At 37.9% G+C, this 26,984-nt stretch overlaps 1 protein-coding gene across 2 annotated transcripts in view; it reads left to right on the top strand.

Moving 5' to 3' along the window:
• LOC117403783 (A disintegrin and metalloproteinase with thrombospondin motifs 6) overlaps positions 1–26,984 on the top strand; it is an 82,230-nt gene that overhangs the window by 9,524 nt on the left and 45,722 nt on the right. For both annotated transcript variants that reach the window (XM_059006613.1, XM_059006618.1), the window contains 5 exons: positions 133–216; positions 1,517–1,662; positions 21,259–21,302; positions 23,244–23,349; positions 25,686–25,832. In XM_059006613.1, the coding sequence (XP_058862596.1) occupies positions 133–216; positions 1,517–1,662; positions 21,259–21,302; positions 23,244–23,349; positions 25,686–25,832 (527 nt within the window). The remainder of the gene's footprint in view (positions 1–132; positions 217–1,516; positions 1,663–21,258; positions 21,303–23,243; positions 23,350–25,685; positions 25,833–26,984) is intronic.

Below are 26,984 nucleotides of genomic sequence, written 5' to 3' on the forward strand. Positions count from 1 at the left end.
CCCAGTTCTGTTCAATAAGTGCTGTATTAAACTAGCCTCTTAGAATTTGCATAGCTAGAAATATTCTACTTATTAAAAGTGCCTGGTTTAATTTGTCTGACTTTGTGTCTTTTCTTATTTTCTGGAGGTCAGGTTGCCAAACTTTATCGTGATTCCAGTCTAGGAAACGTTGTGAACATTATAGTGACCCGCTTGATTGTTCTAACAGAAGACCAGGTGAGATCTCTATTAATTAAATTTCAGGTTTGTTGATAGTTGATTATCCACAACGATGGGGATACAGTGTGAACAGAGTGCATACCTACATATCGACAATACAATTATGAAGAAAATTGGTATGCATATCCTTTAGGGTATCAGGATCTAGTTCATGATGACCTGCTTTGGACTGGGGTCTGGTTTTTAATTTAGCAGTGCATATGGTATCTACTTGAAGAGATTCCAAACTATAGAAATTATATATTAACTATATACACACAGCTGTATAGTATATTAGCTGTTTCAGTCTTTTTTTAGGTGTGTTTCAAACCCCTGCTAATCTGGAGTCTGAACTCCTGCTGTGTGATGAGTTCCAGCACCTCAGCACTGTCCTACATCCTTGCGGCAGCAGACATTTCTCTTTTCATTCAAACTCAGATACAAAACACTAAGAACTTGTATTACACGTTGTATATATTCTGTATTACTAACATACAGCAACTTTGTTTTCCAATCTGAGCTGTATAGAAAGCAGTGACGTGTCATGCTGAGTGGCAATGCGAATGAAGCGTTTGCAGTGCAGATGAACTCACTGTACCTTCTCTCGTAGCCGCAGCAGAAACTGAGCAGCGAGTCGGCTGGGATCTTACTTTATGTCGTTTGTGCTTTGGCACATGAGATTAAAGGGTATCTAGCCATCTTGTTTTTTTATCTTCTTTCTGTTGTCAGAATAGCAGTAGCCTGTGTAGTACCACTGAAGTTTTTTTTTCTAATTTGTTCATGGATATGAAAGAATCACAATACTTCTTCATTCAACAATAATGCCTGATGAGCTCATAAAAGGTATAACCCTATAACCTTTGTAAACCAGGCTTTAAATGTGTGTTTTCTACGTCTCAGGTAAAGTGAGTTTAGTGGGCTAAGGTTCAACTGACAGGGAAAGAGGCCAAGGAGTGGATGGGCATCAAGACTGAACTGGATGGTCCCTTTTAAAATGAAGCATGCTCACAGGGCAACGTGAAGAGGTTCACATTGTCCCTGCTTGTGTTATCTCTGCTTGGTAAAAAAAAAAAAAAAAGAACTTAATGTTCCGTGCATTTAAAAAACAAAAAGTGTATGTTTGATTTGGTGTAAGTAGTGATAGCTGATAATATCCTTTAAAGTAATCAAAGTTGTAGTATGTAAAGATGAATTACAGGGAGACATTATTCCTTGAAACCACGGTGGCTAATTATAATCCTCTTTTAGACTTGAGAGGCTTAACAACTGAACTTAGCAGCCTGTTTTGAACTTTCCCGGTATGCCTGTTGTGTTGCAGCCAAACCTGGAGATAAACCACCATGCGGACAAATCCCTGGACAGTTTCTGCAAGTGGCAGAAATCCATCCTGTCCCACCAGAGCGATGGTAACACCATTCCGGAAAATGGGATTGCACATCATGACAATGCCGTTCTAATCACTAGGTAGGAGGCTGGTTATTTGTATACTTTTGACAAGCATAACTTCACATGAAATAATACTCTTTTACAATCTCTGCAAAACCTCCAAACTAGTAATCCTGATTCACCTGGTGTAATAGGTTTACACTCCAGGCACTGTGAAAATGATTTCCACTTTACCTCACTCTAATAGTTTTAGTTTCCTCTAGAAAGAAAACAAATACAGAGCTCCTCAAATTATTGGTTCACACATACTGTACCAGCCATTCTTGTATGAGCCACAGCAAATTATGGGTGGTGGCCAGTCTCTTTTGGAACATTGCTGTTAGCAGAAGCCTGGTTTATAATTGCTTGGGTGTTTGAAACCTAGCAAATGTATCGACTTTCTCTTTGTTTACATTTGTGCCCAGCAGTAATGGTGAAGAGCAGTCTTTGTGTTTGAATACCCTTGACCAGGGGCCTGCGCAGGAATACAAATGTGACCGCTATTGTGGGGGGCACATTAAACAATGAGTGTAATGCTATTTATTTATATAACCATATCAACACATGCGCACACACAAACACACACATATAGGTCGAATACATCAGGATACAGGAGTCTCAGGTCGTGTTCTTTACAGACCTTCAGAGTGCTGGCAAAGACATTGCATTGTCCGATTCCTGAGCGTTAAAATAAGCTCAATATACAAATAAATCGCACTGCATTTCAGGAACTCTGCACTAAAATTCATGATTCAGCTTCACAAGTGCTTCCCCTTTAGTATATTAACAGTTTTCAGGTTTTCAGTTTGGCTTGGAGGCGGCTGGGAGTATTCTCTTCTTTTCTGATTAAACTGTCGATCTCACTTATTACAGCATCAAGCTCAGGAAAAAAAAAAAACATCGACTTTATATTTCTCTTACAAAGGTTAAAAAACATAGCATTCTGGCTGTGCGAGTCCCATCAACATGTTCCAGTGTTTTTGTCGGGGTGTCTTTTCCTGAATGTTAGCATTTGCAGATTCAGTTCATTAGCACGATTTTCAGCTTTTAAAAAGTACTCATAGAACTAACTTTTTCTCTTTTAAACGCTCTCTGGCTAAATCAATGTTCTCCCTCTACAAAAAAAGTACAAGCAAAAAATAGCATCATTTTAAAAATCCACTAATTGTACTACTGCAGCTGGACTCAAACATTAAGTGGACACAAATATACGCGTGTCCTTAACTGCACTTATGGGGAACGTGTGCAAACCGAGTACACTCGCGTCCATAACTGCACGTTAATGAGGAAATCTGTTCAGTTTGTGAGTGTCAGTGACAGAAATTGCAAACACAATACATTGATAAGCAGAAATCAATATTTTGGAGATGATTATTGGAGGGGCCAGCACCCCTGCTTGCCCCCCCCTTGTGCACACCTCTGCTCTTGACACATACTTGGTGGCATGCTTGCTGTCTGGTGTATTTTCATGCAGTGCAATTAGACGACTGCTTTTTACAGTGTAAACACCTTTGTCAAAAACTTTGAACAAGAAAAAAGAATCAAATAGTGTATATGATGGCAAGCTAGAGATGTTGCATGTACTTGGGTCAGTTGTACGTGTGGTTTGGGTCACTGCTGTTGTGGAAAGATTTTTGGATGCAAAAGTAAACAAACTGATTACAGAAACAATGTTTTAATGATGAATGGATATTGTGTATGTCCTGTAATAAGCTATGTATCCTCCCTTGCCTTACCAGGTTATCGTGAGTCCTGGGAACACTTGTAAACTGCAGACAAATCGTGTATATACGATACTCATAGACCGTGATATTTAACTGATACCTCTAAGTGGCAAAGTATTGAACATTGTGGTTGTTTACCAGTCAAGCTCATACAAATATCTGGAATAATATATATTATTCCAGATTTCAAAAACATTTAATATTAAATTCGTTCACACCTAAGTCGAAATGAATTTATAACCTACCTCCATTACGTTTCAATAAATACAGTTGAACTGGGACTGTAATGGTTAACTCCCTTCCTGTGAAACCACATAGTTCGGGTCAGGGTTAGATGGTTAGTGGATACAGTAAAGCTGGGAAAGCTTCTGTATGGTAAATGGTAGTTTGTAAGCAATTTGTAGCTAATCATTGAGGATAATGAATCCTTTGAATGTTTACAGCTTGCCAAGAAATAGCATGAGCAATCTTTTTCTAATAGAGTAGGCAATGTGGTGCAGTGCTTCTACACAGGAGTTAGCAGGTGTCGTCAGATTTCATCTTTTGCAGCAAGCACGTTGTGCGGGAATGCATTCCCAAATTCTATTTTTTTCACGTCTGACATACCCTAATTACAAGACAATGACACTCATCGAAATGGTTGTCTACTCATCTTATTTTCTTCTAAGTTTTACTTTAGAATCTGTGATTGAGTTTTTTTTGAAGTTATGGGTGACATATCCTTATCATATTGACCTAGATGTGCCACTGATTCAAACTAATGTTCAGTACAAGAACCTGTTCTAACCAGAACCTAAAGAGGACTTAGTCTTAAGGCCTGACATATAGAAGACTAGTCACGTACATATGCTTATTTACTGAACTGGTAATGAATACAGATTTAACATGGTATTTATTGCTTTTGCCTTCTACAAAGTCTTAAAATGTAAGTAAGTGATTACAATATAGTTTTTTTTTTTAGCCTGCCGGTTCTGATTCTTTTGTAGGTATTCTGCTCTCTAGTGTACTTGGCTGAGAGATCACATTCCAGCTTTATTTCAGCAAACAATTAAGCAAATAATAAAGGAAACCAAATTTTCAATTGCAAATGTATTTGTGTGTTTCAGCGGTTTGGATTGGCATGTGATTGTTTTGTTCTGCGTACAATTGAACTGAGATCGAGCCAACATATATTGCTGAAAATGTAAAAAAAAAAAGAAAAAAGTCTCTTAGGATTAAGTATATTTTTGCAAAACAAAGAAAAAAACATTGCAGTATGCCAGCAAATACTACAATATACTGGCATTTTTACTTGTAGCATTTTACTGCAGTGCTATTATTTTTCTCTCAAATAAATAACTTCATTTAAAACTTCAAAAATTGTATTTTGTGAATATGGTGCTGGCATTCATGATGCTCCTTTGTTTGCTATTTTTGGCATGTTTATGGATTTGACCTAATGACACTAGCCATGTTTACCAATGTGATAAGATAAGTTTTTCCTTCTATTTTTCATGGAGTGTTTTGCAGTTATGTGTCTGGAAAGTTCACTATACGTTATTGTCATTCAGCATTAACGTCTGAAGCACAGACAATACTTAAACACTGAGTTTAGATTAGATGTGCAGCCTCAAACTCATGTCAAAACACGCTTAGACAAAAGGAATTATGATAAGAAACCGAACACGCCTGCCATCGCTTTTTAAAGTGAGCAAGGTGTTTTGTTTTTTTTAACTTCTAAAGGGTTTCATTCTGCCTCACCGTTTCTTCAAGAGACAAGATGTTGAAATGGAAAGCACTCAAAGCTAATTACATGTACCGTCAGCACTCATTAAACTGATATAAAACGGAGCAGGTTACAGTCTCTTTTGATCTGCCTCTCTTATCTCAGAGAATATACATACCAGCCATTCTTCCTCTGGTGATGTCAAAATTCCATTGTGATTGGGAGGCTGATATTGAGGGCAAGGAAGAGACTAGCTGGGTTGTAGTGCAGTTGAAGGTAAGGGGCACTTCTTAAGGTCACAATGGAATCCCTCCCCCCACAGACACACATAAGTTTAGGCTGTCCTGCCCCCCTGTCTGGAGGTAATTCCCACTATAGAATCTGCAGGTGAGGATTTTTATAAATGAGTCACTTACCATTTATGTAACCTACAAAACAGAACATTTTTCTTTTCTTTTTTTTTCTATACCTTTTTGAGGTTGTGGCAAGTGGGACAGAATCAGAACCAGAGTTGCTTGCATGTGGTCCTATGCAATAATTCAGTGACTACCTGATTGTGACAGTCCGCAGCACAGTCTACAAATAATAGCTTCAGGCTCCACCAGAGTTATGAATGCTGACCACAATACTGGCGCTGGCTTTTTCACTTGGTAAGGCATGTATTGTTGTAGTTGAAACTTGAAAGTGTAACCACAGAGAGATGGCGCTCTGCATACTGAATTACATGTACCCCAGACGGTAGTACTTAATGGCTTCAAAATTCGTTGGGGAACCTCAGGGCTCCTTCTCTTTTCCATTTTATAAATGCCTTTATGGTACAATGAAGAACAAACTGCACGTCAAATTCACTTGTAGTGTTTTACAGGATGCTCTTCATACTTGACAGTAGCAGCCAGCAATACAGAGATTTAGAGAATTGCTCTGCCAGTTTTGCGAAGAACAGGTCATTCTAAATAATGGGGCAGCAGTGTGGAGTAGTGGTTAGGGCTCTGGACTCTTGACCAGAGGTTCGTGGGTTCAATCCTAGGTGGGGGACAATGCTGCTGTACCCTTGAGCAAGGTACTTTACCTAGATTGCTCCAGTAAAAAACCCAACTGTATAAATGGCTAATTGTATGTAAAAAATAATGTGATATCTTGTAACAATTGTAAGTCACTCTGGATAAGGGCGTCTGCTAAGAAATAAAAAAATAATACAAATAAAAAATAATGACAAAATAAAAACCATGGTATTTAAACATGCATGTCGAAAAACCTCACAGACTATACTGTCACTTTCTAAATAGTTATTAAATGACCCAGGTGTTTTAAAATCAAACATCCTTCACTGAGTGCAACTTACTCTTATATTGATGTCTGCAAAAGTATATAAAAAAAAAACTCAGGAAGGTTATATTTTATTTAATGATTAATGGCAGCTTTTAGATTTGCTGCTATTTTAGATCAATTGAATAAACCCCAAAGTCCTTTATTATTAGTAAAACATCCCTAATCTTACTTTCAATATTATAACAAAACTATCATCAGTCATCACTCTTATAAGGGACATTTTCTTGGCAGGACCATTTTTCTGAAGCGTTAATTAATTAGAACACTTTGTAATAATTTAGGGGATACTGTATTCAACAGAACGGACCACATCCGTCCTTCACAGGTTGTCTTGAGCTTTTCATTCAGTGCGTTTTTAAGTGCTTGTAATACCTTAACATTCAGTTGAAGTACAAGTATTAATGGGGCACTTAGAAAGCTCTATTTATTATTTGACAGGATCAAAACAGTTACGAAGCTGCTTATTTAAAGTTACCAAATAATGATTGACAGGCCGATTTTCAATTGTTTTGCTTGTGTGCTAATTTTTCACGTCTCCACTTTTTGTTTTAATTTTTTTTTTAGTTTTGCTCCAAAATACTATTTTCTAAAACTTTTTTTTTTTTTTTTAAACTTGGAGCAATCACTGGCCACTCCTATGAATCTCATTATCTCAGAGCAAAAGAGGAGCAAAAGAGTCAATTTATCACCATTATTTTTAGACCTAGTTCAGCAAGCTATAAAACAGATCATTAATGTAAATCAGTTTGGACTAACCACAATGGGGTTTTTATTCAATTGTTCATTCACAAATTGCACTTGTTAAAAAAGGCTTGAATTTCTTTTCATTTAGGCTGCTACAGGATGACAGATGGCGGCTGTGATCTTACATGGCCACCTATCAAAGAGTATTTCAAATCATAGCCTTATACTTTTACTTTATACTGGTGCTTTTTAAAATGATAAAATAATTAATTTGGAACATGTTTATAATGTATAGCTTAAATATTAAATCTGTAATCTAGGCAAGGCCTTATGAAGAAGGATTTTATTCCAGGCTTTTACAGCCTGCTTACCTACTCAGATCAATACGGAGCTCAAAAATTGGCAACAAAAAGAGCAAGGCCAAAATGGCCTTCAGTTTAATAAGTTTGTAGAGGGCACCGAGGTCACTAAAATAAGACCAAAGTGTAGGATGTTGTTTAATTTTACTTAGGATTCATGTACAAAGCTAATTATTGGCCACAGAAAGAAAAACACAGTTTAACTTAATAATAACTATGTATTCAAAAATGCTGTTTTTTTTTTTTTTGTCAACCAGCAGCCTAGATAGGTCTCTAGACTAACTTTTTGACCTAGGAGCCAATAGCTTAGGCCCCCCCCCCCCCAAAAAAAGGATGCCAAATCCAATTGTTGGGTGCCACTTTAGGAGCAAGTTGGTTGCTACCATATTCAACTGCTTAAAATACAACAGCTTGTTAAGACACTACAGTGATACTAAAACTAACTTAACTTAATGTCTGTACTCAGTTGTTTGTTGTCTCATTCTGTTGAATATGTAAACTATGCAGCTGATGACTGCAATCAACTCAGCATTTTAGATTTTAGATATTTTGCAAGCGTTGTGTCTGGAATTGGTGAGGGCACCTCTAATTGTGTACAGTTGTGATGTGGGGAATAGCAGGCCTCAGCTTGCATGCTCAGTGGAATCCTAGTCTGAGAGCATGTAACACTGACAGTTTTTTTTACTGTACATGGAACCATTTATTGTTTCAGTAAAAAACAAGTTTCAGTGAGTTCGTTCTGTTATTTACGCTAATAAATACACCACAGAAAACACAATAACATACATTTTAGATTTTTCTAAACCATTCTTCTTCATTACCACAACCTGAAAGCTGAGTTTAACGAGTGGCAGTTTTTCTACTGCAGTCAAGTAAGCTGCAGTACATTTAATTTTTCTTTTTTTTTTTTTCTCAGGAGTACACTTCCTAATTACAGTCCCAAGTATTTATATATGTATTTATATATGTTCTTAAAATGGTAAGTGAGAAATAAACTCAGTTTTCCCTGCAGCAGCTGACCTTGCTTTAATACAAAACCCATTATGCTAACATCTAAAATTACCGTGCCTGCTTCATTGGCTGGTCAAGAGACATGGTGTAAGTAGGCAAGTTGCAATGAAATCATCCTCAGGCCCGAATACATATGGAATAGATGCAGCTGTTAAAGAAGATGCAACAAACGACAAAAACCTGTCGTGTTCACTCCAAACGTTATTAGATACACTACGATTTAATTGGCGAAAGACAACATTGGTTTATTGGAGTTCACAAATATTTTTTTTTAGCTTGATATGGTAACCTTTTCACTTCATTAAAAAAAAAATGTAATTATTGACCTTTTGCTGCGTTTTTATTTATAGTTTTCGCTGCATTTTGTTAATGGCACGTGTGCAACACAGAGAACTTAAGTGTATTTCAATTTATGTTTTTCGTTGTTATTGTTCTAAATTTCTTGAATGCATCATTTTATTTTAAGCAACGTTTCTACAAAACAGTACTCACACACGCCTGGTCATCATCACAGCTGCTGCAGGAACCCAGGGTTAGCGTATTCTGCTGGTGTTACTACAGCACCACTGGACTTCCAGGCATTTGTATTAGACCGGATTGTTATCGGCCCTCTCGCGCTTCAGTTTAACACATAACGTCATAACGCATTCAGAAATATTGTCACAAGTGTTGTGTATGGAATTGGTGCGACTTGACCATGCAAATCCCGTACCGGTAATCGTGTTATTCTTTGTAACCAAACACTTCCTAATACAGGCGTCTCTCTCATTGCTGAAGCTCAAAGGACACTTCGGGCATAATCGCTGTGAATAGACAAACATTTTGAGGGGCATTGCGGCAATTAACAAGGGCACCCACGGCACTTGCCGCATGGTTGCCATTGAAAAGTATTGGTGTAACACAGTATACTTAAAAACAGGAGGAGTGCCTTACAGTTCTTGTTCTGTCTGCCTTTGAACCAGCACCAAAAGAGGACTTCATGATGTTGTTGTTGTTGTTGTTGTTGTAAATGGCGATTGAGGTGAACTGGAGCTTGCTAAACTCTTGTGTTTTTGAACAGACTTTACAGATTGGCGTTGACAGATCAGAATGGTTTTGTTAAGTTCCTGTAATGCGCCTCCTAGTACAAAGAAAACGGATAGATTCTGAGTTATGTTTACATTTTTGTAATTAGTTCCATTTAGCATTTGTTCTTCTTTCCTGTGTTTTATGAAGCAGCACCAAGAAGGGGAAAGGAATGGAGTTATTCTGCAGGCAGACAAAATAGCATGTGTTACAGGAAGGGGCGCCCCATTTTGTGCGCAAGCAGTCAATTAAACAGGTTGGACTTTTCATGGCTTAGGGCTAGGTGTCTGGGTGCATTGCTGACTGCAATGTTAAAAATAATTTATATAGCTAGGTGCTCATCCATATTCTCTGCATAGAGTTTGTGAGTCTGGAAGACACCAGTTATTTCTGATGTGAGCTGATAAGATAACATGACTATATGGCAACCATATTCAAGGGTCCCTTTAATTCTTCCCACTGCAAAACTGCTAAACACAAAAACACAGGCCCTGACATGAGTAGTAACAGCATTTACAGTGAACTAACACAGAGATGAGGTGACAGCAGCAATAATACACAGGCTAGTTTTATCTTCCAACAGCTGGCCTGTGACATGCCTAGAGTCTGGCTTCTACAAAGATGAAAACCACCTCAGAAGGGGCACATTTGTCTCAATTAATCTATGATCTCAATAGTCAGTTTTACAAACAAAAAAAAAGAAGTAAATATGTTTAAGATAAGGTTTAAGCATCTAATAGTATGGTAGCATATTATTTGAGCAATGCCACAGGCAGGATTCAAACAGCAGATTTAGGGGACTGATGTCAGCAACTGCACTGATTGACCTAAAAGAGTCAACCAGCAGAGAGCACTTTTAACCCCCCCAGTTTCACTATAATGTTATGTACTTAGAGTACATTTACACTTGGGTCTTACTGATTGCTGGGTCATGAGAATAAATCTGCAGTTCTCCTTTGTTTACTTCCAGTCAATCAGGCACATTACTCCTCATTCTTTGTGCAGCAAGTGTTGCTTAAGCCAGTTCAAGTCAGTTTAGATGCTTCTGGTGAGCTATTGCTGTCAGGTAGCACTTCTGCAATCTATACAGAATGGGGGAACTGTTCCCAGAAGCTCTGTATTGAATATGTTGAAATCTGGTACAAAATATTGTGCTAAATTGCGAGGCTAGCATCCCATTGAATGTGAACAGAGTCTATTTTTCTGATCGATGTCTGTTAAACTGAACAGTGGTGAAGGGACCATTAACCCTCTTGGCAGAGTTCTGTCTTTTAGATGTGATGATTTTGGGTTCAATTCCATATCCCTCCCCCTGTGCTTTGAGGTTTATGGTAGACAGCTATGGGTGTGGGTAGTGGGCAGTTTGTGTTAAGATTACACATCTGCCTATGTGGAAAAAGAGGCTGTATTCACTGTTGTGCAATATTTTTAAGACATGTTCTTATTGGTAGACTTCTATTATCATATCTTTTCACTGAGGGTTCTTCATGAGCCTTTACTGAGTAATACATAGCTTATATTGATAATAACTGTTATATGCACTGATGTTCCTAATACATTCCTTGTAAATTATCAACAGGAGATTCTTCGTGAACATTTATTTCTTCAAACCGGCCCCTTTTTTTAGTCAAACATTTGAGCTCCCCTTTTTTTTGCAGTTTTCTCTTGCACAATATATCATTTGCTCTATTACTGTGGTCTAAGAACTATTTACTCTTTCCATGTGCTGCCATCAACTGGAAATGGAAGTCTCATTGTAAAATATGTCCAGAAACTACAGTGTGAGCATTATGGGTCTTTTCAGACAGCTCTTAGCTGCATCCTGTCATTGACACCGCTAGCAACTATTAGTTGGGTTAAGTTAAAAAGTTAATGATTGTAAAGTTGAAAGACCTTTCCGCCCAGAGGAATGTAGCCATGAAGAGGTCAGTGGACCAAGTAGGTCTTCAGTCAGATTTTACTAACCTTGACAGCGTAGTTTATGAGACAACCTGACATTTATTGTTTTGCCGCTTGAAGAATGATGACCCTGAGTGACCCTACACTTTTCATTTGTCTTTTAATCATATCCCGAGAAACAGGATCTCTTGTACAAAAGAATTGCTCCCTAGCTGTGACCTCTGACCTGGGATTCAGTTCAGGGTTACTAAAGAGACATTGAAACAGGAGCGGCACCTTCTGACAGTTAATACAGAGAGAACCTTGACCATGTTTGGTCAGCAAACACAATGTAGATCTTTACTGAATATCAATACGTAGATGTAGAACAGCTTGTGACTGCCATGAATGCGTGTGGGTGCAGACATGAGATACAAAAGCAATACAAGTGTTCCAAGGGTGGAACCATACATAACAGGTTAGCACAGAGGTGGGGAAGCAATTTAAAGCTACCTTTGCTTCTGAGCCATCCTGGTATGCTTAGACGGTGGATTGAATGAGTAATTATACACACAGTCTCAAAGAACTCAAGAATAAGATGCAATTGGACATGACAAGGATTGGGCTGAGAGTAGTTTTTAACTAGCTTGGAGAAAACTGGGCCAAAAGCAATGACTTGTTTTGTTAAATTAAAAAAGAGAAACTCTGGGAACTTACCAAAGGTGTGTTGTTTTGCTTAATTGCAGGATGCTAACATTTAGTTGGTATGATGTTATAAAACAAGTCCAAATAAGTCTTTCACTGGAAGCTTAGTGGATTTTAAAAAAATGTATTTTACAGAAGTTGCCAAATGCTTTTTAACAATTCCATGAAAACATGCAGAGCCTAAAAGTTGGTGACAGTACTAGAAAGCTTTTGTTAAAAGACTCATCGCCCAAGAAGCTAATGTGCCTAGGATAAGTGCTTTGAAATTCTGGAGGAATAACATACTTCTAAAGAGTGGAAATTTCAGACAGTTTATGTAAGCGATTCTTAACTGTGTGAAAGTTTATACTGTGTATGTCTTTCATTTATGACTAATAATACCCTGGAAAGAAATTACAAAAGGAATGGGGAAGTTGTTTTTTTTTTAAAATCATCATTATTATTATTCAGGATCTACTTGATGAGCTAATCAACAGATGCAATGCAAGTGATTCAGAGTTTCTTAAAGGTCCAGATCCCTCCTCTAAACACACTGTAATTCTATTGAAAAGAAGGCATTGTAAACTTCCCAAATTGTATGTTTTCAAATTGGTTTAGGCGTGCAATGCAAATTCTTTCAAAACAAGACCCTGCTGTTCATCCTTTGTACTTAATGCTAAGCTGAAGAGCTGCTACTATAAAGGCAGAGTAATGTTCAGGCTATGCAGCGAATTGCATCTCTCTTTTTTTTTTGTCACGAAGGACTGAAAGCCCTAAAAGATTTAAAGGGCGGTAGAAGAGTATTTGGATGCAGATGAAACCCTGCTATCATACCCTTCCTTATTCCCCAGATCACCGCTGTAAATTACTTTCTGTTCTCAGGTTGTCCTAACTGGTAAAATAAAGAATGTGTTTTATAGATGATTACCTCTTGGACACTTTACTTCTAAGGACATTTTTTATATGATAGTAGTGCTTAAGTACACCATACTGTCGTGTAAGGGTGGTTACAAACATACGTGCTCCATTAGGAGTGATTTGGGGTCTAAAAGCTTGTTGGAAAGTGTCTTTTGGATACATATTTAGTAATGAGGGAACAGGTTGCCCACCAGTAGGGGAAGCGAGAAGACACAGGTGTACTGGTGCAGCCCAGCCAGGGAATGCCTTCATTGATACGAACTAGAAGACCACTTGAGCGTATCGCTTTAAACACGTCTATCAGTCTGTTTGTATAGTCTATATATGCCTGTCTAGCTGTCTCTCTATGTGTTGTATGTATTGAATTTCCTTTCTCGATTTAAAAGCCTGCCCTTTGTAGTTAAATCCTGGGTAACAGAAGCATAACAGGGAACTGAGTATGCAGTTTTCAGTACCATCTAAATGTATTTGTAGTTTGACTAATTGATAACAGACAGGAACAACCAGTAGCTTTATATTGTAGCCAAACTGCTGCACTGATTTGCAGAATATCTCGCCATATTATGTATATGTATGTGTGTGTATATACACATAATGAAAAGGTATTAGAGGTGGTAATGGGATACCAACCTAATCCCTTGAGTAGAAAAACAGACCACATAAATCCTGAGTGCTGCTGACTGAAGGGTAGTGAATGGTCTTTTTTCAAGAGTTTGACTGACAAGATGTTTTACTTCAAGGAATCAGATTTACTGTTCATAGCACATAACAGAGACAATTGGCCAGGAATGAAGGTTAATTGAATATAATATGTAGTTGTTTCTGAGTGACGGGTCCTAAAATTGTTTATGGTTTCAGCTAACAACATGACTACCAAAGGACTGACGTTATAGCTATTGAATTTGTATTTACTGTAATATAACAGAAGCATAAACGCATATATAAACGCATGTATATATATGTATGTATGTATGTATGTATGTATGTATGTATGTATGTATGTATGTATGTTTTTTTTTTCCAGTGTAATATTTAGTTTTCTGAAGGGTACCCAATTAGATCCATTCTCACATCCTGCAGCCTTTCACATGTTTACCATTCAGTTGTCAGGCGAGCATAATGCAGCTGTCAAATTAGCTATTCTAAATTTAAAACCACAGTTTAACTATTTAATCCTGTTGCTTTACTGTAATGCACTGTGGGCAGTGATGCGTTGCTACTAACACAGATCTTCAGCCATGGAAAATGAGGTCGCTAAGCTCCCTCAGCTGACTGGAACAATTCTCATTTAATTTAAAGCGGCGGGTCTGCCTAGGTAAGTGTGTCTTTCCAGCTGCACAAGAGGGAAGGGATTTATAGTTGAAGTACAGAAGCTTTAAAATCTTAACAGGCCATTAACTGCAGGATATGGTTCATGAGATTTAATGGTCGGCTGTTAAAGTTAGATAGGACTGTTCCATAGATGGAAAGGAACATATGAATCTGGGACGGTTTCATTTTTCCCTTTAAACTGATAATAAAAAATATATCGGCTGCCCTGAAAAGCCTTCACCCTTTGATAAGCAGCGCCTTTCAACGTGAGGAACTTTCCAAGACTCACAAGCTGAATTTCCATTTCATTACATGTCCTGTGGTGTTGTCATTTTTTTTTTTTTTTGTTCTTCATAAGAAGGAATTTCCAGCACATTTCTCAGCCCTCGACATTCATTAAATATAACATTAAAAAAAGGACTTTGAAACTGCACCGAGCTAAGTTTCACAATTAGAAAATTACAGGGCTTGGGAGACCAGTAATTTGAGCAGTTATATATATTATTACTGTCTACAAGCACTAACATTTTGTGCCAGGGTTCTGATCTTTAGCTCACATTGCAGACCTTTTTCAGGCTGTGTGGACCTGAATATCAATAACGCTTTTAATTGCTAACTAGCTCATAAATAACACTGATGTTAAAGCCATGTCCTTAATTAAGCCATGGCAAGCTTTTGAAAAACAGAGACAGCACCATATAAAAATGTATATTGTGGTCAAGTTAACCATTAACCATTGTCTGACACAGTGGTCATTACCTATCAGATAGACTGCTATAATTGTTAAGTCTTCTAAGCTGAAGGAGTAACCTTACTGTATTGTCTGCAAATGTTTTATTGTAACTGATCAAACTAAATTGACCAACCAAACAGGTTTACAGTAAGCATGGGTACATTTAGATTTGGCAGACAAGGTCGGAAACTCTTCTAAGGTTGGGGCAGGTAGGTGCTGTGACAGATAAACCTGTTGCAATGACAAATGTTACCCTTATTCTGACAATAAAGTACTTAATTGCATGGAGGACAATACTATTTGTGGGTCCTCCGCTTTTGTTACGTACCTCCTCATTCTTACTGTCCTGAGCACAATTCAGGTGCTCGGAAGCTAGTCAGGAAGTAGTCACTTGAATTAAAACCAAACTACATTAGGAAGTTATGTGATGTATAAAAAGGCATAGTAACCAGGAAACATATGTAAGTGAATTTACACACTGCAGTAATGTTCTGGGTTTATGTTCAGACCTTTATATTTGTGAGGATGTGATGATGCGGCGCTGTATTGTCATAGAGGAGAACAGCTGTGCTTCAGGAATGTGGAGCCCTCTGTCAGGTGTCAGCTTCTGCCGAGGAGCCTTGTAAAGCACTGGTCTCAGGGAAGCTTGTGGTAACTCAAACATGATTTCTGATAAGATAATGGTCAACTTCCAGGGACAAGATAATAGAGCTCAAACAAACCAGTCTATCAGACAACATCATCACAATGTACTCCCTCAAGTGACCTCCGGCTCCAGAGATCATACGTTGTAGAATTTATAAACAATGAACTTAGAATGCTGAAGACAAACATGTACCTCTTGACTTGTGTTCACCAAGCCAGTGTTATAGGAGCTTGGAGAAGCACAACTGATGGTCCATTAAACAAAAAAATTAAATGAGAAAAGTGGAAATAGGCCCATCAGTTAAAATAGTGAAATTCAGCATGTAGATTGCCAGCCCTCTTCTGTTTATAATTATGAAGCAAAATGATTTAGTCAGTGGTGTTCATAGTTCAGCAGATGCTGCTGACCCAGCTGTTATGAATATCATAGATTCAAGTTCTCCCTACCCAGGGGCAACCTCCATCTGCATGTATTAGGAACAAGGATAGTTAAAATAAAATCCACTCGCATGTTGCTGTCCTGCAAGTTTAGATTCCTTTCGGAGATTCAAGTTTTAGAGTGCAGTTTTTAGAAGATAGTATTAGAATGTGTTGAGTGAGGTGCTTGGTTCAGATCATTGGAAGGGAAGAAAGCTGATGTCCTTTATCTGTGGGCTATCAGGAATATACTTTATGATAACTCTGTATTTGGTACTTAAAAAAAAAGGATTTAGGTACCGACTGATAACTCATTCCCATCGCACTGCAGTATTCCTTCGCTGTTCCTTTTTTACTGGCATATATTTTATTTGTTTAACCTACAGTTAATTTGCATCCCTGTACATTCATATTTTTCTACATGGACACCCTGTGTGTGGCATTGTTGAAAATCCAACAGCATTCACTGAGTGCAGGATCACTGGCTTATGAAAAGTGCATTGTTGTTCTTCTGTAAACAATATTATTGTTTTGTTTGTAACACAATAATCAGATGATGAATGTTGGGGAAATTGAAAAGCAAATCAAAATAAATAGAATTATATAAGGAATTAGACATTAGGCCATTTCGAGAAGTTTTTTGGATGTCAGCCACACAACTAAAAGTTAATTTGGTATGCCCTTCAAGTTTTAATAGATTAAAAGCCTTCCAGCTAATGGATTACTCATCCATTTGTAAGGATGATGTGCCTTAAAAGCACAACAACCTTTTATATTAGGCTTTCTGGTGGGGGGGGGGGTTATTTCACAATTGGTTTATTGGTTTATAAATCTCCTTGTGAATACAAAAAAAAGTCATGATTGTGCATTTTCAATCTCTGTACGCATTTAGGGAAATTCCTTTGTTGGAAAAGAGCGCCCCATTAAAGTTGATCTTGGTTGAATATAGTTTGAATCAGGACATGCATGATAAACATGTTCTGTGTTCACTAAACACTTCTTCCAAATCCTTTGATAGTCTTTTACCTTTGTATTTACATATATAGGTTTATTATTTATGATATTCTTTTGAGGTTGGGGTGCAATGGAAAAAAGGTATTGTTTACCAGCATTCTTCCCCACGTGTAGGAACTCCTGGCCTGACCTTATCCTAGTCTGCCATTCCATTGGCGCTGGATCCATCATTACACAAATGGCATCTGGAAAACATTAAAATAAAACACTGCATTATTGTTTATTCTTATTACACTACTTATCGTCTGAGGCTATTTTCTGTGATTCTTTTAGATGTAAAAATGTTAATAGGCTCTAAAATCTTCTTGCTGTGATGGAAATAGTGACTTACTAAAACTTACTCTTTGTCTTAATTTATGTCAAATATGCCATTGGTGCGCTGTCCAAGCTCAATTTTTGGCATTAATTTGGCCCATCACACAATTCCACGCTTTTGATTTGGAACAGGCCCAATTGAGGATATATGATTATTCTGAAGTCCACAGGTTAGTCCAGCAGTTCGATGAGCTGATGTCATGTTGCATTTTACCTTGGGCATGATGGATTGCTGTGGCGCCTGTAAGCACAGCTGGTAGTTGGCCTAAAAGGTCAGTGAAAAATCAGCATCACCAAACAGCTACATACAAATCTCTTCCAGCAGTTACTGTAGATGGATCATTGAGCCAGATATCATAATGTGTCATGAAACCAACTTACTAAATAACCTAACATCATTCAAATAGATTTGACCTCACTTGTCTACTCTTAAAAACAATGTATATAAGTTGGGTTCTCTTGTGAAAGAGGGAGTTGAAAAACCTAGGATTTTTAATATGCACTCTAAGTTAGGTCTAGTACCATATACACCTAGGGCCCTGTTTTAAATCAGGTACAAAGGCAACTGTAACAGTAGACCAAGAAACAACAGCTGCTGGAAGGAGCAGTCAAATTATTATTGTTACTTTATTTTTCTGAAAATGTGCCTTTGCACTTGTTTCAAAATAGGGCCCTCTGTCACAAAATACAAATTCACTTTTTTCTGTCCAGTAGACACATATTTAAACTATCTGGCTTTCATCATCTTATCTAATACAATCTATGATGAGTTACACTATATTGAAGCAAGAGGGTTCAGAATTTGGTTCATTTCAAAATACAAGGTTTATTTGCTAAGGGTTCAAAGGTTGCATCAGAGTCTGGTCATGCTTAGCATTATGTCTCTCTGGATGGCTGTACTGATTTTTCTTCCATTACTTGCTTTAACCTTGAACTGAACACATAGAGACAAGTTTCAAAACTCAAAAACACTTCCAATTTTTTGTTATAAAACAACTGTTCAAGAAAAAAAGAAGACATTTGACTGTTTTCATGTGATATTTTAACTGTCCATCAGTTAGTCTGGATTTATGTGTACATTTTTACATACAAAACAGAACCAATAGATAACAGCAATATTCACAAGATATTGCGACTATCTGAATCTGTGGCTATACTGTGTGGAGACAGAGTCTTATCATATGTATGACTGTAAGTCATATTTCTACCTGAATTTGGGTCATGGTGAACTACTTTTTCATGATACTTTGTATTTGCTTTGTATTTGCAGGATGCTACTTACAAAAAGGCAAAACAGATAACATATACAAAATAAATAATGCATTAACAAAATGTACAGATCACCCTACCATATTTCCTCTTTTTCCTCTGGACTACACTATCTAGAACACAATATTAGGATTCACTTACAGGGTGTGGGGAGGGTGAATCAGTTCAGTAATGACTGAAAATAATTTCAGTTTGAAGTCTGCTCGGTCTGTGTGAAATGAGTTGTGTCGTCCTCAACCCACACTGTTGGGGTTGCCACTAATGATGAGCAGCATTGGAAGCATTTTCCCAGGACGGGGGCAGTGATTCGATTGAAACAGCAGCTGAACACGGGCACAAGAACTGGTATCTGGATGCTCACAATGTACGTTACCTTGCTGTTACTTGCTCAGTCTCCAGGTTTTTGTTTTTTGTTTTTAAATCTCCATCCGTGTTTAAAAGTACTGACCTCATCACCAGTTGAGAAGAAGAAAAAAATCAGTAGGCTTACTCCCAAATACAAATACTTTGTGATTTTTTTATTTTTTTTAATTTTACAAGGTTGCAGTGACATCTTCTGCAAACATTTTCCAGACGTTTTGTGATCATGTCTTCCTCAACCCCTCCCATGTCTGTTCACAGTTCCTGTACCACACTTCTGCTTAATGTAGGTGTATCCCCCCATGGAAAATGAATCTTTCAGCGCTCTCCATTTGGCACTGATGGTTTCACCAGTTTCCAAAATGGAAACAACTGGTCTTACAAATTGCTAATATTTTGAGCCCAGGTACAACTGGACCAGAGCCTGCATGGTTATTTACTTTTTATATATATCAGGCTGTTTGTTTGTATTTTGGGATAAGAAGTGCCTGCTGACTAATGGGAAAATGATGTCAGGAGAGGGTTCTGACATCTGAAAGACATCAACTTCTGTTGTAGTGACCCAAGGAATAAAACACTGTCTTATATCTTTTGCCAGCACATTTTTCAGCATATTGTTTAAATGACTTTGCACATGTCTGTAACCTTGAACATACTGTGTGTTACTGTCATATCGATTAGATCTATCATTTGTAACTCCAGCTATCCTAAAGTTCTCCCGAACAGGCATCATTTAATGTCAATTTTTAATGAGTTTCCACTTATAGCTGAGGAGTTAGACATTTAAATGTCTTGTGCAAGTGTGTGTTTTCTTCTAAGGTTACTATAAACCCCTTGCAGTGTTTTGTGTTCTTGCTGTTAAGGATTCCAAATTTAAAAAGTGCAATCAAATAGCACTAAGTTGTCATTGTTTTTTGGTCTTCTACGTTCTAATTTCTTTTCAAGTTCCAGAGCAGCAAATGTAGAGGAAGCTAAGGGTATGGGTACACTCTTTTGTAGAGGCTAATTTGGGATCAAAGAAAACATGAATCAGGTTTCCTTCTTTTAATTACAAGGACGTGTGAAATTTAATTTGTATCAAAATCCAAGTAAGAACGTTTTATCTGTTTTTCCAGGGAAATTATCAGACAGTAATAGGGCCAAGAGATTCAGGCTTCAGGGGATGGAACACTCACAGATTGGAAATGCAAACAGCAATTTTGTATTAGCTGCTTATTATTGCATCTTTCTGGCATGTCAGTGTGAAGAGAGGCGTACTCAAATTACAGTGAGAAAAAGAAGCACTTATAAGATTGAGTCTCTGTTATTGTCATATATTCAGGTCCACTTTAGGAAAGATTTGTTCTATTTTGATAGCAAAAATAGCACTTATAGGAATTGCATGCACAATATCAACCTTAGAAAGTATTTGCATCTTATTGTCCAATAAATGTCTTATCAGGGACACATCTATTTATATGTGAACACAGTTAGCTTGTTTCCAACTACAGGATCTCATAGCTCATAGTCCTCATCCCTAACCATAATAACAGTAAGTCCAACACCTGTTGGGCATTGCGTTGCTTTTTTTCTTCTGTAGGAACAACATGAGAAAGACTTTATTAAGTATGGCCAGTACCTAACTGGTGTTGTGTATGTGTGGTCCCATTTTTTTCACAATTGTTACTTCTAATTTAGCATTACAGTAATTGCAAATTAGATATCACACACTTATTCCTACTTATAAAACAAAACTGCTTTGTATGTATCCACAAAAAAAGAATGTTGACTTAAACAATGCAACAGTTATGTATACTGGTATTTTAGTAACCTAGCTGCAGTCACCTAACTTTCAACTACGATTACAAATGCCAAAGAGCCAGTGAAGGGAGGCAGTTTTTAGTGGCACACACACACCACTGCTGTAACCTCTTCAGTGCCCCAGGAAAGTGCTTTAGTGAGGCAGTAATTACAAAGATCCACTTTAACCTTATTGATTATTTTCAAAACTGGCAGGTGTCCCACTAGCCTGAGGCCACGGCTCTGCCAGGACACTTCTACCTGCCGTTTACAGAGGGCTGGAAATGTAAGAAATGCCGCCACGCCAGCTGGCTGCACATAATGATTCCGATCAGGGCCTGACAGTAAGGGCTGTCTCAGGAAATAGATCACAGCTCCCCTTTAAAACAAGCAGGGGTGAGGTTTGTTTTTAATGTGTTTTTCTGTCCTTTACAGATATGACATCTGCACTTACAAAAACAAACCATGTGGGACTCTGGGTAAGTGTGAAAGATCGCTCAAAGAGATATATTAATTATCAAAAGACTGGCAGACCAAAATCACACAGCAATTTAAATTATTTTAATTTGTGTCCCAAAGCTATGAAAGCATCATATTTAGCAATGCAGGCAGTACATGTATTATTCTCTTTAAAACTGTGTAAAACAACAGTGAAATAATGAATTCTTTTAAACATGGATAGAGGGGAATAGAAAGCATTTCTGTAATTAAGACTTACTGTAATTAAGACATTTCTTGCGACTTTCCAGTGGGTTCTTGCTTCATTTCTGCAAAGTTTCCCCCACTCTAATCTGGGATTCAGGGACACTCCCCCCCCCCCCCCCCCCCCCCCCCACTGTTGCAATAAGGCTATACTGCCTCACTTTACCAGTAACCGCAGTGCGGTGACAGCAACAGTAGTGCTGACCCAAGGCCATTGCTGCTGTATATGCCTTGGCATATTCATAATGGTTCATTCAAGATGTATCACAACTGGATTTCAAAACTGTGATCTCCCAGTCCACATCTTTCCCTGAATCCCAGAGTATTGATCTGATTGGTTTTCCTAAAGGAAAGATAAAAGGTTAAATGCAACCTTTGCGTTTTTGAGGGTCATTAACAGTTTAAATGATGTGAAACACTCCTGGGTCTTTGCAGGAAAATAACAACAACAAAAAAAACCCTGTCTGCTGGACGGTTCAGACATAGCAGTCAGTAATTACAGGAGGGAGCTCAGGGCTCATTTCTGTACAACCCGTCTCCATTGTACTTGAGTCCCTCCCCAAAAAAACAAAAGCAGCCTGGTTGGCAAATAAAAAAGTGGTTTATGTGCATATCTGGCTGTGAAATCAACAATACAGGAATTATCTGATAGAGGCCCTCCAGGTAGAACAGTATATCTTAAAAGTAATATTGTTACTCCAGGGGTGGTTTGACAGGCAGGGTACATTTGTCAAATCCTGCTGGTGGGTTTACTCACACAGGCATCTGTTTAGCATCCTAGATTTTCCACAAGTTTGTGTTCCTTGCCCAATCTGTGGCTGGAGTGAAAAGCCCCATGTCTGAGGGTTATCCAAGGACATCAACTTCTTCCAAACCTCTCATTAAACAAACAAACAAAAAAAACATCTTATTGAAAGTAGTCCCTGTTTGTAGAAGTCCAGCAGCTTGCAGTATCTCCAAACAACTACTTCAATAGTCAAGACTGCTGGTTTTACAACAGACTTCCCTGCTTAGCAGTAAAGTGACTGATTCAATCACTAAAGTAACTGACAACTTATTCATTGAACCATATTGTTTAGGCTAAGTCACCAGTGGAAGTGAAATGCTAACAACTAATAATTCCGTAGCAATGCTGTTTTACACTGGTAATAATCAAACAGGTTACAAAAAAAAACAAACAAAAAACAATATAAAATGGCTATCAGTAACAAATCACCTCAGTAAACAAGAAAAAAAGATGATGGGGCTATCTGTTTTAAAATTACGATCTTCACCCAAGCACTGTTAATTGTTGCTGATTTAAAAAAAAAAAAAAAATGAAACTTTTTTTTTTCTAACGCTAAATCATATTGCGCTTTGCAGACTCATGAACGGTAAAAAAAAAAAAAAAGAAAGAAAGAAAAAAGAAAACGTTTTCTTTAAATCCCAGCTCTGGCTCAAGTTACTAGGTGGTCCCAAGTTACCAGAAGTAAAATTTATAAATCTAACCCCTAGTCTAGACATTTTCCAGCAACGACTGTAGTTCAAAAAATATTAATGTCTAGCCGGCAAAGTGAAATTCCCCCCAGTGATTTTGCAAATGACTTCGAAAGTTAACCTTTTGCCAACTCTTCCTTCTGTGCAGGGAGGGTATAAAAAGAATTCAGAGATTTATAACTGGGGCTTTTAATACTGAAACACCTTGGCTTGACCCTTTGTGTCTCCTTCTGTTTATCCAGGCTTGGCCTCTGTAGCAGGAATGTGTGAGCCTGAAAGAAGCTGCAGCATTAATGAAGACATTGGGCTGGGTTCAGCTTTCACCATTGCACACGAGATCGGCCACAAGTGAGTGAGCTCAAACCAAAGGCTCCTACAAAATATACAGTATTTATTTAAAACAGGATGGACGCAGTGTCCGTTTGGGAATTCTTTGGTTCACTAAAGGGGATGTGGTGGGAGGGTGCGTGGAGAGACATATAACTACCAGCATTCACTTTTGTACATTGTTGTTCTTCAGGAGGAATACCAAAAATTTCAGGTCACTGTTCCTAGTTTTCTCAACTGCCACTGTTCCTAGCCTTCTGCATGACAGCTTTAGCAAGTGTGGGTCTACCGTGACCAAGTCATGTACTCATATACTACAATAATACAATAATACACTGTAGTAGCAGTACCAAGAGTAAAACAAATATATATATATATATATATATATATATACAGTATATATATCAACTGGTCCCATTTCCAGTTATCTGGCCAGTGATATAGCCGCTATTGTATTGGCACTGGAGAAAGAACACACACACACACACACACACACACGCACGCACATACACACACACACACACACACGCACACACACACACTCACATATTATTTCTCAGATTTTTAAATTGTGTATGCAATGCAAGCAGATTAAACCGAGTATACAGTGCTGCCCATAAGTATTTACAACCTGTGGTTTTGAAAACCCTTTTAGCTGTCTGAATAGGAGTTTACTGGTCAATGTAATACTTGATTAACTTTCAAAGGAAAAGACAAATGAAAATACATTTGTTTAAGTGATTTACATAGTCTGGGCTATGGACCAAGCACCTTGATTTTCCCACCCCAGTATCAAAACATTTATGAATGCTAGTTTGTGAAATAAAATGGGAAGTAATAGAGAGTGTCAAACCATAACACTTCAGATAATAATAATAAAAAGAAAGGCTTTTGTTTAATATCACTACAGTTAAAAGAAATGAAAGCCAAACAGTAGAACTTACTACAACATTTTCTTTAAAGTTTGTCTAAAAACCTTTCTTCATTGTAGTAAATTAATTAATTTATTTTATCTCGGTATAATAAACATATGGATAACTTTTTAATACATTTGAACTTCAATCTTCTAATACCTAATAGTGTACCTAATTTGGCTACTGATTATTTCGGCCATGCTTATACAGTGCGCCTGTCTGTCTACTTGTCAGTCTCTCTATCTATGTGTACAGGACAGTCTTTATAAGTGGTTTCCTAATTTGGATGAAACTGGGATTGCATTAGGCATTGTTTGCTGCCTCTTGCCAGTGTCATCAAATTGCAGGGTTTTATTTTGCCAGAAAGAGTGAAAGTGCATAACTGCCTCGTGCATTTGTCATGCTGAGTGTGAAGAAAAATAATTAGGAGGTATTTGTCCCTATATCCGCTTTCCAAAGAGTTCAAGAAAATGTCAATTTCCTTTATTATGTCTCGTGTCTGCCTCTGTTCTAAGGAACTTGTGTAAAAACACACACTGCTGTAAGAAATGTAAAAAACAAGAGATTTCAGCTGTACTGATATATTGCTAAACTAGTAAAACGTCAGAAACAAGTTGAAGTGTGATGTGGTTAGGTATGTTTGATGCATTAAAACGGATTTGTGTTTTTGTGCAGCATGGAAGCCTCTTTTCAATACTTAGCGTTACAAGATCGTCTTTTTTTTTCAAATTCAGTACATATTTTACTACAATAAATATGAAAGTGTATTTAGAGGATTAGAAAATTGGGTATACAGTGTGTTCTAGTATCAGAATTGAAATACTAGCTCTGCCTACATCACTGTGAGCTACAGATAATCGGCAGCAAAAGCAAGTACCAGCATAGACCATTGTGGCTGCACTGTAACTCCTTTTATACTGCTATGTAGCTGCAGGGAGAATTGGGTCATATTGTATAAGAAGAATGTCCCCTTAATAGAAGAACTGGGGGTTAATTTAGAAGCCTTGCCTTTTCACGTTCTGATTTATATCATGGGTAACCCCATTCTCCCAGCTTTTGACACGGCCGGGAAGCAACCCATAATCATGCTTTTTGACAACCAGTCATCAAGCAGTAATTATGACCTTCCAGTGCCTCTAGAGAAGCAATCGGCATAGACAACCTATGACCTTTGTCCTTATCCAGCTATGAACAGCTGTTGCAAAAGTCATTTTTCTTTCGTTTGGACCAGAAAAATGTGCATGTGTGTGTGTTGGGGGTTTGTGTGTGTGTGTGGGGGGGGGGTGGGGGTAGGTGGGGGGGTGGGGGGGGTGGGAGGGGGTCAATGGGCATGACATGTAGAGTAGGATATAGTGAGTAACATTTTTCGTCCACATTGGACTGATGCATTGTTGTGCCAGGTTGCACAGTGGGGGTAATGTAGTCCTTTGCTTTCCCTGACAGTTTCGGCATGAACCACGATGGAATTGGAAACTCATGCGGGACCAAAGGTCATGAAGCAGCAAAGCTCATGGCGGCTCACATTACAGCCAACACCAACCCCTTCTCCTGGTCAGCATGCAGCAAGGACTACATCACCAGTTTCCTCGAGTAAGTGCCTCAGTGGGAGAGGGCTGGGAGCAGCGGGCTGAAACACTGCCCCCTTTAATAAGGGGGTGAGCAAGGTGCTTGTTTGTCTTTTGTGCTTCAGTTTTAGTATCAGCATTCCCCTCTACCAGATTGCCAACCTAAACAGGGAGTATTAAGGTGAGGGTTTGAGGTGAAGTGAAGTATCTGTGCTAACACTTTTAAAAAGATGCTAGATTCAGAGCATACTTTGAAGCAAGGGTAAAGTTATTCCTGAATGATCTAGTAATAAATACGGCACATTTCACACTTTATTAAGCCTTATCTGCTAGGGCGGGACAAAATGAGTTTGAAAATCCATTTGTTTTCTAATATGTGAATGTCAAACATATGCTGCAGATTATGGCACCTTTACCTTTGCTGTACAGTACTTAGTGATGTATGAAAGGCACTCTTTAGGTAAACATTGTCATGTTAGGTTCCATGTTGGATCACTGATAAGAATATTAACATATGATTCAATGCTTCCCTGTCAAACAAACAGTTCTGTCATCAGCTTTAAGCTAAGTGTTAAACCTAAAATAAAGACTCAGGGACCTGCACTCAAAATTATGTTGCATTAAAACAGAAACTCAGAAGACTGCATATAAAGGCCAACAGCAAAACCAGTGTGGAAACTTGAACTGTGCCAACTTAATTTAATTTAGTTCTCTTTTCATGAATTCAGATGATGTCAAGACCCGAATTATATACAGTACTGTGCAAAAGTTTTAGGCAGGTGTGAAAAAATGCTGTAAAGTAAGAATGCTTTCAAAAATAGACATGTTAATAGATTATATTTATCAATTAACTAAATGCAAAGTGAGTCAACAGAAGAAAAATCTAAATCAAATCCATATTTGGTGTGACCACCCTTTGCATTCAAAACAGCATCAATTCATCTAGGTACACTTGCACAAAGTCAGGGATTTTGTAGGCATATAGTCAGGTGTATGATTAAACAATTATACCAAACAGGTGCTAATGATCATCAATTCAATATGTAGGTTGAAACACAATCATTAACTGAAACAGAAACAGCTATATAGGAGGAATAAAACTGGGTGAGGAATAGCCAAACTCAGCTAACAAGGTGAGGTTGCTGAAGACAGTTTACTGTCAAAAGTCATACACCAT

Source organism: Acipenser ruthenus, chromosome 2, assembly GCF_902713425.1.
Source record: "Acipenser ruthenus chromosome 2, fAciRut3.2 maternal haplotype, whole genome shotgun sequence".
In the NCBI taxonomy this organism is placed as follows: Eukaryota; Metazoa; Chordata; class Actinopteri; order Acipenseriformes; family Acipenseridae; genus Acipenser; species Acipenser ruthenus.